The 17,082-nt window shown below is 35.3% G+C and overlaps 2 protein-coding genes across 2 annotated transcripts; both read right to left on the bottom strand.

The window, feature by feature from the left end:
• Nucleotides 1–794: 794 nt before the first annotated feature.
• Nucleotides 795–4,879, bottom strand: LOC121259906 (protein ACTIVITY OF BC1 COMPLEX KINASE 3, chloroplastic). Its single transcript, XM_041161710.1, has 7 exons — nt 4,466–4,879; nt 4,158–4,385; nt 3,387–3,722; nt 2,690–3,245; nt 2,117–2,303; nt 1,638–2,004; nt 795–1,128 (listed from the first exon to the last, which is right to left on the bottom strand). Exons 1-7 carry the CDS (start codon nt 4,772–4,774, stop codon nt 1,000–1,002), a joined length of 2,112 nt encoding a protein of 703 aa, XP_041017644.1. The 5' UTR covers nt 4,775–4,879; the 3' UTR covers nt 795–999.
• A 2,032-nt stretch (nt 4,880–6,911) lies between these two features.
• LOC121259913 (cathepsin B-like protease 3) lies at nt 6,912–13,264 on the bottom strand. Its single transcript, XM_041161720.1, has 11 exons — nt 13,075–13,264; nt 10,920–10,973; nt 10,593–10,673; nt 10,309–10,465; nt 10,194–10,198; nt 10,030–10,104; nt 9,569–9,694; nt 9,148–9,366; nt 7,484–7,597; nt 7,360–7,395; nt 6,912–7,282 (listed from the first exon to the last, which is right to left on the bottom strand). Exons 1-11 carry the CDS (start codon nt 13,138–13,140, stop codon nt 7,148–7,150), a joined length of 1,068 nt encoding a protein of 355 aa, XP_041017654.1. The 5' UTR covers nt 13,141–13,264; the 3' UTR covers nt 6,912–7,147.
• Nucleotides 13,265–17,082: the final 3,818 nt, after the last annotated feature.

The raw sequence follows: 17,082 nt of genomic DNA, 5'->3' as shown, positions 1-17,082 counted from the left end.
AATAATTATTCAGCTAATGATCAAGTAAAGATTCGCTTGATATTGCTGCTTAGCAAAGTGCCAAAACTTGCCAGATCCGCCACCAACATAGAAATGGCATGCTTGGGACATTTAAACATAATCCAGTTTATTAGCTTAAAAACATGCCTCTATATATTCATATCGACAAGGGTAGGATATTTTTTTACTTTCTAAAAAAATTAATGTAAAACTTAGAACAGGGCTGCTTGGACCGGGTATACCTGATTACCGAATATTATTGGTAACTCGGTTTGTTATAAGCACGTTCTTTTTCTTTTAAACATTTTTTAAACATTCTTAACTATTAAAAAAAATACAAATTCATTAATAGTCAATTCTTTAATCATTAAGAAAAATAAAAAAAAATAAAAAAATGTGAATAGATATATTTGGTGAACACATTTGAGAGTTATACCAGCATTTTTCGTACATTTATTTATTTCCTCAATTGTAATGTAATTTCTGGTCAGAATTGAGGATTGCGAATTTGGCATAGGACATGCTCTATCATCCACATCGATGCCAATCAAGACAAGTCTTTAGCCTTCTTAAGCATGTTTTTAACTGAAACTTGTTTAAATGTTAATATAAAATAATTTTATTAACTAGTTATCCAATATAAGCAATGAAATGACTAAACTCTAGTTACTGTCTAATGTACAATTTCTTTTTGAGTAACTGCAATGGATATGTTGCAAACATGAAAAACCTCGGAGCACAAAAAAAAAAAAAAACTGATCGATCGTAGGGGAAACCATGGAATTCGTTCACAATTTAAAAGAAATCTGGACGACTTCTCTGTTAAATCCAATATACATGTATAAATTCCAAAAGTGATTTAGTTTTACCTTTTTCATTTTAACAATCGATGAAAATGTAGGGGAAGAAGATTACAGTAAGCATTTTTTTTTTCAAATCACTGTTGACAAGAAATTTACAAGGCACATCTTCTAGCTTACCCAAAAACAGTTGCAATTGTCACAAGGTTGGAGCAGAACCAGCTGCTGGAACTCGGAGTACTTGTTGCAGTAAGCGGGCGGCAAGACGTTGAGTGATCCCACCAATAATGCGCCCACCTAGACTGCGTGCTTCGGGTTGTTGAAGGACCTGCTCATGTATTTTTCAACAATTACCCTTAGAAACGAATATAAATAACTTGAGCTTTCTCAAGTAAAATAAATTTTTATAAAAGCAAGTATCATTTTTTTTTGTCTGGGATTTCAATACATCATTGGTGTTGTGCATTCTTTAATTCCTTTCCATATTAGATCTGTCAATTTACTGAATAAATTTCGCAATGGAAGATAATTGAAACCTGGAGACTGTGCTGAGGACAAAGCTAACAAATAGCATGAAGAGGTTTACGGTAATACAAATAGAGAACCATTAATCTCACCAGATATAAGTGATAGGAATTGCTTTGTATCTTACATTTAATTGTGGAAGCTCCAAAATATTGGGATTTGTTATCTTCTATCATTAGTGTGTTCTAGAGCAAGTATCACCCTTTTCAGCCGTTCTGATACTTATGATGCAATTATTTCTCAATATTATGCCCTCCCAAACCTAGAAAGGATAGAGAAAAAGATAATCATGCAGCAAACAATGGTTCTTACCAGTAAAATAGGCTGCAAAACAGCTGGATCAAACTGTTCCGAGGATTGCAGAAGTCCCCAGATCCTTGAAACTTGATCTCGAAGTCCTATCATGCTTTCCTTTTCGACGTTACTCATCATTAGAGGTCCAGTTGCATTGCCATTAAATATTAGACTCCTTGGAAGATCAGGGATAGAATTGTATGTATCAATTACCGTGCCTAAAGCAAAAGCTTCAGTAACACGGATGGCCTCTTTAGTAACTAAACCCCGTAGCCCTTCACCGTCCGGACCCAACAATAGCTTCAACACTGGTTGCAAAGCCTCTTTTGCAGAAAAGTCTCTATCTTTTCTTCCCTGTTCCAGTAGATTTTCAAGTCTGTTCCACCTGCAATGAAGAAAAAAAATAAGCTAGTCTTCAAGTGGGAATCTTTAACACCATACAGTATCCAACTCAAACAAGAAGAAGTATAAACATAATATAGGAACAAAAGCCATACCTAAATTTCCCATCCTTGAAAAGCAGCTCAACAAGAGCATCTCTGAGATATGGGTTAGAATCTGTTAGAAGCCTTTTAGCAAAGTATGGATATGATGCTGCCAGCACCTTGAAATTAGGATCAGCGTAAAGTGCTAAACCTTCCAGAACAGTAAGTGACCTCAATATCAATGCATAATATGCTGGAACTGCATTAATAAGCCAAGCCATCAAAATCAGCAAAAAAGTAGTGAGGAAAGCTTCAAGTTCTTTATGGCTGTACAGCTATAACATTCTGGGATTGCAGAAGATAGATTCTGAACTCAAAGAAATCAATCTTCTACTTTGTTTTATAACAATTATAGTCAAGGCCAAGGAATCAACATAATGGAGCACAGACCCACTACATCTAACCCTTCATACAAATATAAATAACAACTAAATCACTACCAATTCAGTTGCAAGATCCACCACATTAATTGGCTACTTAACAACCAATCAGGGACCATTTCCCAAATCTGCTGTAATCATACAGATGAAAAGAAGCTTGCAGATTACTACTTGAAAATCATTCATAACAACCATATCGACTCACCATTAAATGGATATTGATATAGAACAGCACCCAGACCATCCACTATTGTTTTGAAGTTTAGTTCACTCACAGTTGAATTAAGTGCACCGTCAAAGAAGTCTCGAAGTGCCGGCACAATTGGAGAAACGTCTACATCAGGTGACAAGAAATCAAGAGCATAGTAATCACGAGCCATAGCTTCATAATCTCGATTGACCATGTGAACAACATGACCGATGATAGCAGATCTTGCTGCTTCTGGAGTCTCACTCATCATTCCAAAGTCAAGAAAAGCAAGCTTTCCATCAGGTGTTGCTAAGAGATTACCAGGATGAGGATCTGCATGAAAATAACCATATTCAAGCAGCTGTCTGAGGCTGCATTGTATACCGGTGTTCACCACATCCAAAACCCTCAACCCTTGTCTCTCAATGGCCTCTTGCTCATTTAATTTGACTCCATCAACCCACTCCATTGTCAATACTTTGCCGCTTGTGTAATTCCAGAAAATATCTGGGACAAGGACATCTTCCTTGTCTGCATACAATTTCTTAAACCTCCTTGCATTCTGCCCCTCCTGCAGGGACCTGTCAAATTAACATTCAAACCCCAAAGAATCTCGTACAAGTACGATATTTAAGGCTTAAGTGACCTGATGCCCCAATTCCGACAGCATGCATGCTTTTTGTAGTGCAGAAATATTGTTAAGAAAACTAACCTGTACATAGTTGAGCTCTTGATAAACTCTGCGTGCAAATTCATCAATAAGCGCAACAACATCACTGGAGATTATGTCAACATATTTATTGATTAGAAATCCTAGAGCTCTTATCAGGTAGAAATCAAGTCCGATAGCTTCTTCAATACCAGGGCGTTGCACCTTTACCGCAACAACATGCCCAGAATACTTCAGTTGGGCTTTATAAACTTGACCTAAACTTGCAGCCGCAATTGGAGATGGAGATATGGATGAGAATATGGATTCAAGTGGTAATCCCAGCTCCCTCTCGATGCACGAAAATGCCTCATCATCTGGGAATGTCGGTAAAGCATCCTGCTCAATCACAATGAGAGTGATATTTGTCTTAGCATCTGAAACAAAGCTCTGCATATATGCTTGTAGTTGTAGACGAGAAACCATGACATACGATTTCATAACAAAAAAATGAATCATTTCAAGACTTGGACTCAATGGCGTTACATCAAGATATTAAGGTCAATGCATATCCGCATTTGAGCTAACCACCTAATAGAACCAACCAACACCAGTTGATGTCGTGAATTTTTTGAGCCCGTAGATGAAATAGAGAATAACAAAACTTGTGACGTGGTAGTAGCAAAGCCAACAGCCCAACACCTAGGTCTCCTTTCCAAACACCAAAATAACAACAACAACAACGATACGAAAAACAAGGAAAGAGAAGCAGGTTATTGCAGGGAAAGTATTGTAGGGCGACGGAGATATTGGATAACGAAGAAGACTATATACTTGAAGTTCAGAGAGCTCCTCAAGATACTCGGGCGGGCAGAGGTCGGGCCTGGTCGACAAACCCTGACCGAGTTTGACAAAAGTAGGGCCCAGTCGGGTGAAGATTCTTCTCAGCTCCACGGCCCTAATTCTCTTATTCAGATCGAGCTGGCCATTCCTTTCGTCGACCAACAGTTTTAAGCCGAACGAACCAAGCGCAATGAAAATTTGCAGAGTCCTCCGCAGTACCTAACCACAGTGAATACGAATAATCAATCAGATAACCTTTAATGGCGAAATCGAAAAAAGAAACAAGAAACAAGAACAACCTTGAATGGGCGAGAGCCGTATTTGAGGGCAAGAAGCTCGGGACTATAGACGGAGGCATTGACGGCACGAGCCATGGCCCTTGCCTCGGCCTGCAGATCCTCCGCTCGGTTCCCTCGAAAGACCAGCCCGGAGGCGGCCCCATCCCCAGCCCCATTTCTCAGCGCAGGCACGGTTCTCGGCGTCGCCTCCACCAAAGCTGCTCGGATTCGAATCAATCTTCTTACTCCGCCTCTACTATAGATTTCCTTACGAACCGAACCGCACGGGCACAAAGAGAACGGCTGACCAGCGGCGAGAAGAAGACTCATGGCTGTGGAGTGCTGTTGAGAAAATGGCGAACGGATGAATTTAGTAATTTACCGAATCCGAAGCCAACGCGGCAACGCCACATGTCTTTGTCTTCTTCCCCAACATCTGCTTCCCTGTTGGCCACTCTCGTGCCACAAAACCCTCTCAATATAAAACAAAAGAAAAAATAAAAATGCCAACGCTTATAACAAATTTACTTTCTCGTATAATAGCACTAACGTAAAATTTTAATTTGAGAAATAATTTGAATAAATTATAAATAGATAAATTTTATATAAATCCGTAGATCTCACTTAAAAAAGTATAAGAAATAAATTATTTTTTATTAGTATAATTTATTTTTTTACAAAAAAATTTATATAAAATTTATCTATTTAAAGTTTATACTTAATATAACTCTTTTAAATTTAACTTTTAAAAAAATAAATCTTGTACGTAAAATTATAATTAGATATATCAGTACTCTTCGAAATAAAAACTAACATCATGAATTTTTAATCCTTGTTAATTTTGAATAAAGAGGTTTTTTTTACTTTTTTTATTTTCTATTATTAGACGTTGAGTAAATTGAACATGGGTCGAGTTCTATTAGATCTTAACAGTAGTTTTTTTTTAACAATTTTAAAAAAAATATATAATTATTAATTTATTTATTGACTTACAGGAAAAATGATTTATTTTTAAATTCAATTACATATATTATTTTAAAAAATATCTTTTAAAAACTTGTTTTAATAATTCATTTTATATCATTATAAGTAAAAAGAATCTTTGGCTTCTCCAACGTGAACGTGGATCCTCAGGGCCATTTGGAGATTTTTAAATGTCACAAGTATCAAGAAGTTGGTCCTAGTACGTTGTACCTATACCACACGCCTCAACTTCAACGTGCATCACATACCATTTTTCTAATAAATTTTGTCCCTCAGGATGAACAAAACGATCACCCATTGATTTATCCTCGACAACAATCACCACCATCGCAGTAGTTTTTGCAGCATAGATTTCGTTGGATATGAAATTAATTAACATCCGACTTATTACCAAGAAAGAAAAAAAACAAAGAAATAAAGTTAAGAAAACTGAACTGATGAGGATGATATATGGCAAGAGCACTCCATCATCTATTCTATTTCTATTTTACATTTAGTTATAGTAAATTTTCTATATGTAGAAGTAACTATCCATTCCTCTAAATAATTTTTTATTATTTCTCTATCATTACATCCTCATTTATTTTTTTATCTTATTTTCATTTTAACTATTTAATCACTTTTGTACAGGCCTCACTCTTATCTCTCATCTACTCTCTAGCACTTTATTTATAGTCTTGACTTTTATGCATGCAAAATTTTTGACATTGTTAATAATAAAGGCATGTATTTTTTTATCGTTTTACTCTTTTTTTAAGTAATTTAAAATAGTTCATTATATATAAAGAAATATTGTAAATATCAAAATATATGATGTATAGAAAAATATTTGAAATATATGCTGTGTAGAGAATATAACATTTGAAATAAATAAAAATATTTAAAAATATAATATTTAAATAATATAAAAATAAATAAATAAACTGATAAATGATATATTATAAAAGTTAATACGTGGAATAAAAAAAAATTAATGATATATGTTAAAAGATTAGATTAAAGAAGTCAAGTGCTCGATTCAACTCTTCCGAGTAATGAGCGATACCTGTATAAAAGGAAGGGCCACTACTACATGTAGAGATCTGACGACTCTACAATAAAAAGACTTTTCTACCATCTCAAAGGAATCTCACTCGATATAATAAATTTTGCCTCCAAATAACTGTAAATGTACACTTTATAATTTATATTTTTATGTCAAATAAAATTATATTTAGATGTTGAATTGAATTAAATTAAATTGAGATAATAAAATATTATTTTTTAATATTATTATTATGTTAAAATTTAAAAAAATTATAATAATAAGTTGATAATCCAAACATACCCTAAATCTCTCTTTATTTACGGTATGTTTCATTTACTATTTATTATATGGATATCCATAAATCTTAACAAATGCCCAAGCCAACATCATGAACCATTCGACTGTGTTGTTGGTCTCCAGCCACGCCGGAAAAATCATCAACAGGTTATATATGGATTGTGCTAATATCGTGATTGCATTAATATAAACTTGTTCTTTGCGTATAGGTGATTTGAAGCCCCGATGTCAATATTATTGTACAAACCAACTATAATCTTTGTCCATTCTCACACCCAAGCAGCTTCTGATTGCCATCATTTTGATACCATGATGGCATAATTAACCCATATTTTGTCACTTCCAGCTCACAACAGCCAGCAAGCAGAAGTTCTTGTCGGATAAACAACGTTCTTTCAAGCTGAAACATCTGCAACAGCATCCTCGCTTGCAACCTCTCTTATGAGATTTTTGGTTGAAGGCAAACCAGCAACCACATCATCTTCAATACCGCACTCGTTTGTCCCTCTTCGGATCATGAAGTACCCGTCCTGCCATTAAAATCAATTAGTCATTGAGAATTTGAGAATGCACACATAAGGCGGAGAATGACTGGATAGGAACATACATCGCCCCAGCTTCTATTCCACTGATTTGCAAGGATCTGCCACAGATACAAGTAAAAATAAGAATATGAACATTGCAAATCTAGTATCAAAGCTTGAAGGTGACTCGTAGAAATATTCACATACCCAATAGTCATCCCCGGACTCAGTTGTCCCCCAGCCAATTAACTTTACAGCATGACCTCCCATTACGTCACCTGAAATGTGTCTGTAAACTCCAGATTTGTAGTGAGCAAAGTCCTGTAAAATGGTGTAACGAACCAGCAGTCAGATAGTACATTTTCTTACAACCTACTCTAAAGGCGAAATTACTGAAAGATTAAAGGCTGTATCTGGATATATCTTTCACACAGAAATAAACAGGAAATGATCTTCAAACATTTTGTAAAACATAAAAAATGAAAGAATAAAAAGTACTGGCTTGATAAACCCGATTCATTTTGTTCAGGGCAGTCCAAATAGAAATCGATGAACAGGTGTAGAAAGGTTTGAACTTTTTTTTTTTATTTTTTTTTTATTTTTATGGTTTATGGGTGGGCACTCAGTTGGCCTACCCTACAAAGCATTCCACCTTGAAAGGCGGGTGACCTGGATTAGGAAGGAGTTTCATACTAACCAATCCACCAATAACAAGAGTATTTGGACTTCATGCTTTAGAGAAAACACCAGTATTGCCCCTTCAGCCTTCTTAAGCTAACTTTTTCTTTTCTTTTCTCTTTTTCCCGGGGGGAGTTTAACCGATCATTTGCTCAACCGTTTGAACAAGCTGCCTTCACAGTGCATGCCGGGGAGCATAATAAATGGCTCCCAGCTTTGCTTTTTTTTTTTTTTTTTTTTTTTTTTTTTTTTTTTTTTTTGTGACAAGCTCCAACTTTGCTTGCTTTCTTCAGAAGTGCTTGCTATACCACTGAGATTTGCCTTTAGAGATGGAAAAATCAAGATTCCAATGGCTTTTTAACAACAACCTGAACTCTACAAGCTCAGCAAATAAGTAATTCAATGACAGGAAGTCTATATCGCACAACTGACAGATGAGAGGTAGAGACCTATTAAATCACACCAATACATATGTACCACTGGACTTTTGCGGGGATACACTATCAATGCCATATTTAAAGATGCCGGCCAATCGATGCAGAAGCCAGACAGCTTAATGGTAGTAGGCAATGCCTACGAAAGCTACAGCAGAGATCAGGTTATCTCTGAATTTAATTTCTCAAACTTCACTCAGACAACGTAGCAAGAAAAATCTCCTATTGATGAGGTGTGGCTGAGGGGAATGAGGAGTCTACTTGGCATGTGTATTCTGAATAGAAGTTTAAGATCGGCCATGAAAGTCTCAATCAGCCCAATACACCATCTATGGAAGAGAAATCCAGGCTCCAGAGAGAATATTAGGGTAGTCCGCTTCTGGACCCATCCTTTCTCCCAAATTCTGGATAGTGATGGTTACCCAATGGTGCACACCTCTTACGCACACCTTTCATTTGCATTGTTGATTGTTAACATTAATTAAAATCAATGGTAGGGACAAGAGGCACGCACAAGGCTGTGCAAATGACATTTTTCCCATGCTTCAATTCAGTTGTGGCTATGTCTTGATACTCAGATATGTCTTGATACTCTTGTACAATTTTATTTTTTCCAGTAAAATTCTATTTTTATGCTTATCAAGAGGAGAATAAATTATCTTATTACCACACTAAAAAGAAGAGAAACAAGAACCAACAATGTTAAGAATTATGCAAAAGAAGTTTAAGCAAATAATATGAAGCAAGAACTTTCTTTACCTCATAAACGGTGAAGGAGACCTCAACTGGTCCATTCTTGTAAACTTCTGCCATAATACTGTAGGGATCAGAACTGATTCTATATGCACTAGCACTATAGCGCTTTGAATCCCTCCACAGCTGGTTCTTATCTACGCATTTCCTAACACACTTGGGAGTGGGATATGCAGGCTCACAGCCAGGGTGGGAACAGCCAGTATTATCAAAGTACGGGTCACACTGCCATATGGGAATTCTTTACATTAAGCACAGACCACGAGGACACAACCAGTGGAACAAAGAAACTTTATTCAGGCAAAATTTCATGATATAAAATTAAGCGGGCGCATGCGCGTGCACACAGAGAGAGAGAGAGAGAGAGAGAGAGAGAGAGAGAGACCCTACAGAGTCATGGCAACAAGTACAAGCAAAAATATGTTACCTCTTCAGTGACAACACCATGGTGGACAAAGTATCGCCATGCATAAATTGGATAGCCCCCATCGCAGCCACTTCCACACATAAAGCCACAGCATGCTACAAGATCATTGGCAGACAGAGATGTGTTCTGCAGTAAACCATATATAGGAATTTACCCAAAAATAGTTCATTAATACATACATACACATAGCTGGTTGCCCAAAGTGTGGAATGCTAAGCTACTAGACTAAAGTAGTTTATAGTCTGGAATGCCATGGTAGCAGCTGTGTGTGTGTGTGTGTGTGTGTGTGTGTGTGTGTGTACATACATACACATAGCAGGTTGCCCAAAGAGTGGAATGCTAAGCCACTAGACTAAAGTAGTTTATAGTATGGAATGCCATGGTAGCAGCTATGTGTGTGTGTGTTGCATTTATAATTGACAAGAGAAGTCATAACGCTTCACATAAGATGTTAAAGTTACCACGCCATAGTGTATGCAAAAACGATCTGATAGTGATTCAACAGCACCAAAAGCCCAACAAGAACCACAGTGACCCTGAATCACCAAAACCAGAAGTTTTAGGAATTTTCAATAGTCTTCAATGTAAGGAGATATAATCAAGCAAGGATTTGAAACACAATTACCTGATCTTTAATAATGAAATCGGGTCCAGCATTTGACATATCAAAAAAGGAAACCATCAGGACTTCTGAAAGAATCTCTAGATCACAAAATTTGAGCACCAACCAGGTTACTAACCTAGAATTCTTCCAATGGTACTACACTGTGGCCAAGCAGTTCTTGCATCAAAACTACTGGGCAACTTTAAGGATTTTGGATGAGTTATGAGAGGGGTGCTTTGCAAATCCTTTCGAGGTGTTGGTTTGACTCCAAGAATGTGCTTAAATTGCTCAACCTGTGCATGAGAAGAAAGTTGGCAAATAATGAGCTTATAATGAAAAGAAAATTTGCAATTTGTCAAGCACATAAAAGAAAGTGGAGAAACTTAATCACAAAACTTTTTGCACTAGTTGACGACTCACGGTATAATTAGAGAAGCGAGAATTCATGGCAGCTTGCCATCCAGCCTCAGGGTCTTCGTTTATCTTTCTGATGATTGACTCCTGTAATGACCATATTAGAGCCAAAACTTAGATATTCTGAATTCCACCCAAAAAAAAAAATCGATTGCCATAATTTTATAAATAAATAGGTAAGAAGGCAGTTTTTTTTGTTTGAAAAACTCCAGAAGAAGCACTGAATACCCAATCAAAGGTGTTGGTAGTCATAGATTTTTCCATTAATTTATTCTATTAGTACATACCAGAGAGAGAGAGAGAGAGAGAGTCCTCAGAAAGTAAGGGAAATACCTGAAGGATATGAGAGTTAAGTTTGATACTTGGAACTTGTTCGGCTGTACTGACCTGCAGACAATATGACAAAGATGTTCACATAGCGATTTCAAAACTTAAACATAGAGAAAAAAAAAAAAATCAGTTCAAAGCATACCCATACAATGAAACAAGCTAGAATGTACTCATTTTCCTACTCTTAATGGGTTCTTAGGAAGCTGTCTCAGAGCTACCAGAATACAATACTCATTTGAATGTGGTGTGCTTTCTTTCATTCCAGTAAACTAATTTGGCAAACCAAAAATCTCAGTATTTTTCTTCCCTTATTGATACTTATAAATGACTATATTTTAGGTAGTCCTAAATCTCGTTCTATGAGTTAGAAATTCTTTTTGTGAAATCAATCTATAAATTTTTTTGATGTGTAAGACCAGGCTATAACTATAAACATAATAACTTGAATAAGCACTATGTATGTTATAAATTTTTTCTTTTTGCTAGTCATTTATCCACAAGTAGAATAAATTATTCTACAACTTTGTCTAGCTGCATGTTTAGTGAAATGAGTATGTATGTATATATATATTACATACATATATTTTTTTTATGTCGGAGAACCTCTCCAAGGCAAGGCCTTTCGGACCCACCCCTGCAAAGTAAACTCCGGTCCCGTGCACCGCACCCTCGGAAGTTTCCTTACACGGAATTGGTTAAATCGTTAGCTTTTCACTAAGGGGTGTGACCACAAATGATTGTTTGCACCCATGAGGTGTTGAACCTTGGACCTTGAAGGTGAATAAATTCATGGGCCTAACTTATCTCATAAAATCGGTTCTATAAGAGAAGATTGTTCATTTCTTATAAACATGTCCAAAACCTTATCCACAGGTAACGTGAAATTATTCCTCAACAGAAATGAGTGATACCCCAAGACCAAGGCTTTCACCACTTGAGCGAAATGAGTATATATATAAAAATAAAAATAAAAATAAGAATGATTGCTTTCTATCTTAGGTATTACTACACTTTTGCCCCGTCCGCTGCCCAAATTGAGTCCGTCACATTTGTGGCACTTTGCAACACCAAAGTTACAAACCTATTGTGAGCAAAGTTGGAAACATTTGAGCATTGAGTTTTTCGCTCCATAGATTCTTGAAGTACTATCATGGCCTGATGGTACGTATGCCCCATCCTTGGCTCAGTGGCTAATCTAGTAGACTCCATTATTGGTCTTTGGAAGGGCTCCATATAGCTCTATTTTGGGACATAATGTTGCGGTTGTTCCCTAAATTGACCGAGAAAAACAAGTTAAAAAAGTAATGCTACATACAGTCATGGAGTGCGCAAGTCCCGCGCAATCGTTTTACAAAAGAGTGGGATCCACTATTAAAAAATTAATTTTTTTTATATGGATTCCATATTTACTCACTTTTTCTAAAGGAATTGCATGAGGCTTACACACTACCCGATTGCAAATATAATTTCTATTTATACTATCCAATCCCAGATCCCGGGGTAACTGGGGTAACCATGTTTTCCACACCCATTCCGTATGCCACATCGACAAGTGTTTCCATGGCTAAGCTCTGTCATATAAAATCATATCCCATTATTCTGGTGGTTTTGTACTGTTACGTTACAAATGGTGTGCAATTCAACCATCAGCTTGCTTCTCTTTCCAGTCGAAGTTCTCTTATGGAATAATAGGAATTTTAGAATAATTAAAGCAAGCCCCATAAAGAATTTGGATCACTTTTCCTCCCACTCGTAAATTAATACGATTCACAACAGTATACCCTTCTGAAAAGAGCTTTCCAAGGAATAAATTCTTCTGTAAGAAGTCATGAACACCAATTTGGATAATTCTTGATGATTACAGAAGATAAAGATCGCAACAGTAAACTTGGAAATTTGGAATCGGGCCATGAAATTTATGCAAGCAAACGAGACAGGGTAGTCGACGGATAACACAGATGAAGTATTCGGTAGAAAACGGAGAAAAAAGACAGGACAGAAGAGGAAGAAACTTTTAGTAATACGATTTAAATTAACTTTGACATCACTCAACTGCGAAAGTTGGATCAAAATAGTTCTAAACAAGAAACGATTCATCGGATCAGGACCTAAGAGGGTGGTGGGTAGGTGGGAGAGAAGAGAGAAAGGGAGCACATACCTCAGCTACCGCCGCTCCCAAGAATAAGAGCAGCAAGGACGCCCAATAGAAGGGAGTTGCAACCATTGCCGAGCCTTTTTTGTCGACGGAGATTGGAGAATCAGGAACGAATGGAGACGATAAGGAACGCTTGCCTTGCTTTTATTGATGGTTTACTTCTCCAATGTATTATCGGGACTCCCAAAAAAGCAAGACACAAGATAGGCAATAATTGTAACCAACTGCGACTGGGAATAAAATGCGAATTGACACATTCGTACCTCGTTTATGTTGCGTCTTTAGAACGTAACTCGGGGCAGTTCGGACCAGTCGTAGCTTCATTTCAACTCCCCAAAAAATCTGCGGATATTTTTGGTTTAGGTGATGTTTTTAAACTCCAAAAACAAATATTTATTTATCTGAGTTTTTTAAAAATAAAAAAAATAAAGATTAAAACAATTTAAAAAATAATATAAAATATATAAAAAAATATTAAAATTACGTCTAAATAGTAAAATATTCTATAAATAGTAGTTAAAAAATAATAAAAAAATACCTATAAAATATTAAATAATAATAATAAATATATAAAAATTAATAATAAAATATTAAATAATAATAAAATATTCTAAAAATATACGAGATACTCTCAATAATCAATAAATCAATCTAATATAAAAAATCGACAATTTATTTATAATTAATTCTTAAGCCGCAATCTAAGCAATCCAACAAATGTCCCTTGCCTTGCTTAAAAAAAAAAAAAAAAAAATATGTCACTTGCCTTAGAATGTAGAATGGCTCCATGCTCAAACATATATAATGGATTATCAAATCATGTAAAACTATATATTATTTATTGGATTTGCTTCTATGATATGATGGTGATTATTCTTAAATCACCCGCTTGAACACGATGGGAGTCGGGACGATAATAAGATTGATATATCTATAGTTTTAAAACGAGTTGCTTTCAGATGAGAGTTTAAATTTATCATACTGTCATTTACAATATAAATAAATTTATATTTGCCGGTATACTTTTGTTAGCTGGCATTAAATACTGTGCATGTATTTATCGAATGATGAAGAAAATGATTTTAAATATATTAATATATTTTTTTATTTTTTAAAAATATTTAAATACATTAAAAAAATGTGAATAAAAAAATTAAAAAAAAATTACTTTTACAACTAGCGATAACACCGAGTGGTACTACTCGAGTGGCAGAATAGAACTGCTCTTACACCAAAGTATGGAATAACATCACTCTCACTCTTACTAGTTACTATAGAAGATGAAAGTTAAAAAATAAAAGAAAATACTCTAGTCATAAAGAGATTACATAAAAATAATTATACAAATTAACGTGATTTGACTTGATTTGTCGGATTATAAAGTTACTTTTATTATAAAGTAGATCAAATGTATCAAATGAAGTCACATCAAATTGTGATATTGTTTTTATGTAATTATTTAGTGGATGTTGTTGATGCGAGAAAAATTGTTCAACAGGTCGGAAGGAGAGAAAAAGTCATTCTTAATCCACTGGGGCAACTTGATCCTTGATTGGTATTGTTTGGAGCTTCCAAAACTGTTCCGGTGAGGTTGTACAGCGTCGGTGCGTACATCCATAGTAGTTGATAGAACATAAGTGTAGAGAAAGTAAAAAGAGATGGACACAAAGATTTACGTGGTTCGGCACTAGGCCTATGTCCGTGGGGGTTTGGGGAGCAGAGTTTCCACTATAATGTATTTGTTTACAGTTACTCATGATTCCTTATATCTCACTATACAAAAAAAGCTAAAGATCTACTCATCGGAGAAGAAAATCTCTCTGGAACTCTCCTTGCTGGGGTTGAAGAAGAAGTTGAGAGGAAGAAGGTCATTTCAAAGTCGTATAGTTCCTCTCCTTTATTTAATCCCCTGTCATGAGGTAACTTAACCCTTGACGTGTTTGACTTACTCTCATTGGCCTCTGCCCCTCCTAACATTGGCATGCTCTCAGGTTCATCATTGTCTTTTATCTTATTTTTTCTCTTGTCTCTAGTGATGGCCTGGTGGGCTGGGCTAACAATGGGCTATCTCCACAAATGTAGCAGTACTAAAAAATAAATGGTTAAATAAAGGTTGAGCAAGCCAAATTTGTTTTCAAACAAACACCTTAAACTTCATTTAAAAAAATAAAAAAAACTTGAACGTGCTTGTTGGGGGTGGAACAAAGTATGGACCTGAGGGCTGAGCTTAGGAAGGTTGGGAAGACGGGGCTTGGCCCAAGGGGTTCCGAATTTGGACCGAACCACAAGTCATCAAATGGCTCAAAACTTAGGCCCAACAAGGTTTATGGCTTCAACACAAAAACTTGCCCGTAGATACGCCACCTAACCTACCTATACGGTGCGTAGAAGATCAGAGGGACGAAACTAAATGGGCCGGAGTCGTCATGGCCCTCTTTGGTTTTGAAATTAATATTATTTTTCATATATGATTATTATTTATAGCTGGGTAAAAAACTAATGCTTGTTCCCAACTCTTTATAAGAGGTTTTTGTTCCGTCCTTGATGCATGAATGCCTGCTCTTTTCAATCACCGACATCGTGATCTCAACAACCCCTTTATCTTAGGGACATGTTTCTAAAATAAAACCGCATGCACAGCATGGCATAAAAGCACTCTCAACACGAACCACGTGCTAACTAAACCAACAACTATAATTTTTATGCTTTTGAATTACTTATTGCCATGTGTCTTTATCCACCAACATCGCCGGTGGACCTCCACTCACTCCTCACCTCACCTATTTTTTGCAATCCTCCTTTATACTTTATTAGTAATTTTCTAACCATTGTTCGAAACTAAATTACCACAAATTATGGAAAAAAATTATTTCAAAGTCCTTACTCGTACTTGAGGGTCCTTTTAAGTGAGAGAAAAATAAATACATAAAATGAATTATACAATATTTATTACGGTTCGAAATATTTATAAGAGTTCTAATAAATGATATAAGATTCATTTAAAGTTTTTAAATTCGAATAAATATTTAAGAAAGGAAAATGAAATGTAAAAATTTATAAAAAATTTACTTTTCCATGTGCCACTATCGTCATGGCCCATCTAATCATTATTTCTAAAATCCGGTTTGTATTCACAATTCATCTCAACTTATCTCATTACTATTCACTATTATTCAGTAACTTTAACTCATAAATCTCACAACTATTCACAATCCATCTCGATTCATCTCAACTCATCTTCGAATCCAAATGATACCTAAATGAAAAGACCAATAATTGAAATCTTACCATTATAATAAAAGCTTTTAGTCAATGCTAGTGAAAACTAAAGCTTAAAATTTGGCATGGATGGTGTATGGGCACGAGTTCAATGGAATGGAAGCGTGATTAAACTAATCATGAATGATTGTAACACCATCTTTATCTATCGAGAGTTGAATGATTATAATATTAAGCCGTGCATGCTCATTCAGCGTAGAGTATATAGAAGTGAAACGTTATTTTTCACGTGTTTGTTTCTGTATTTATTTTTAAGAGTAATGTTAATAGTTGTTACGTGACACGTCTCTCTCGTTATATCGTTCCCTTTACCTAATTAAAAAATTTTAAAACATAAATATAATAAGGATAAAGGAAATTTAAGATTTTAATTTTAATTTTTGTATTTGTTAACACCATTATATTTTAAACATATTATTTTATTTTTTTAATAAATCACATGGCACGAAAGTGATATTGCTGCGTCAACGAGGCAAAATTTTCTGCATAACATGGTAGCATTTATTTTATTTTAAACTAATTTTGGCTTCAAAAGATCCTCATGGACACGTATAGTTTCTTCAAATAAACTAAAATTTTTTAATTTATTTAAAATTAAAATTATTTTAACATGTAATATCCAAACTATCTAATTTTTTCATTAAATATTTTTTAAAACTGTTTAAACATTTTTTAAATCTTCTTCCGCAATACGTATATTTATTTATAAGCGAGGGCAGAGGATTTTCCCTG

Source organism: Juglans microcarpa x Juglans regia, chromosome 4D, assembly GCF_004785595.1.
Source record: "Juglans microcarpa x Juglans regia isolate MS1-56 chromosome 4D, Jm3101_v1.0, whole genome shotgun sequence".
Taxonomy (NCBI): Eukaryota; Viridiplantae; Streptophyta; class Magnoliopsida; order Fagales; family Juglandaceae; genus Juglans; species Juglans microcarpa x Juglans regia.
Note: the sequence above shows the minus strand (reverse complement) of the source record. Positions and strands in the feature narration are given on the sequence as shown.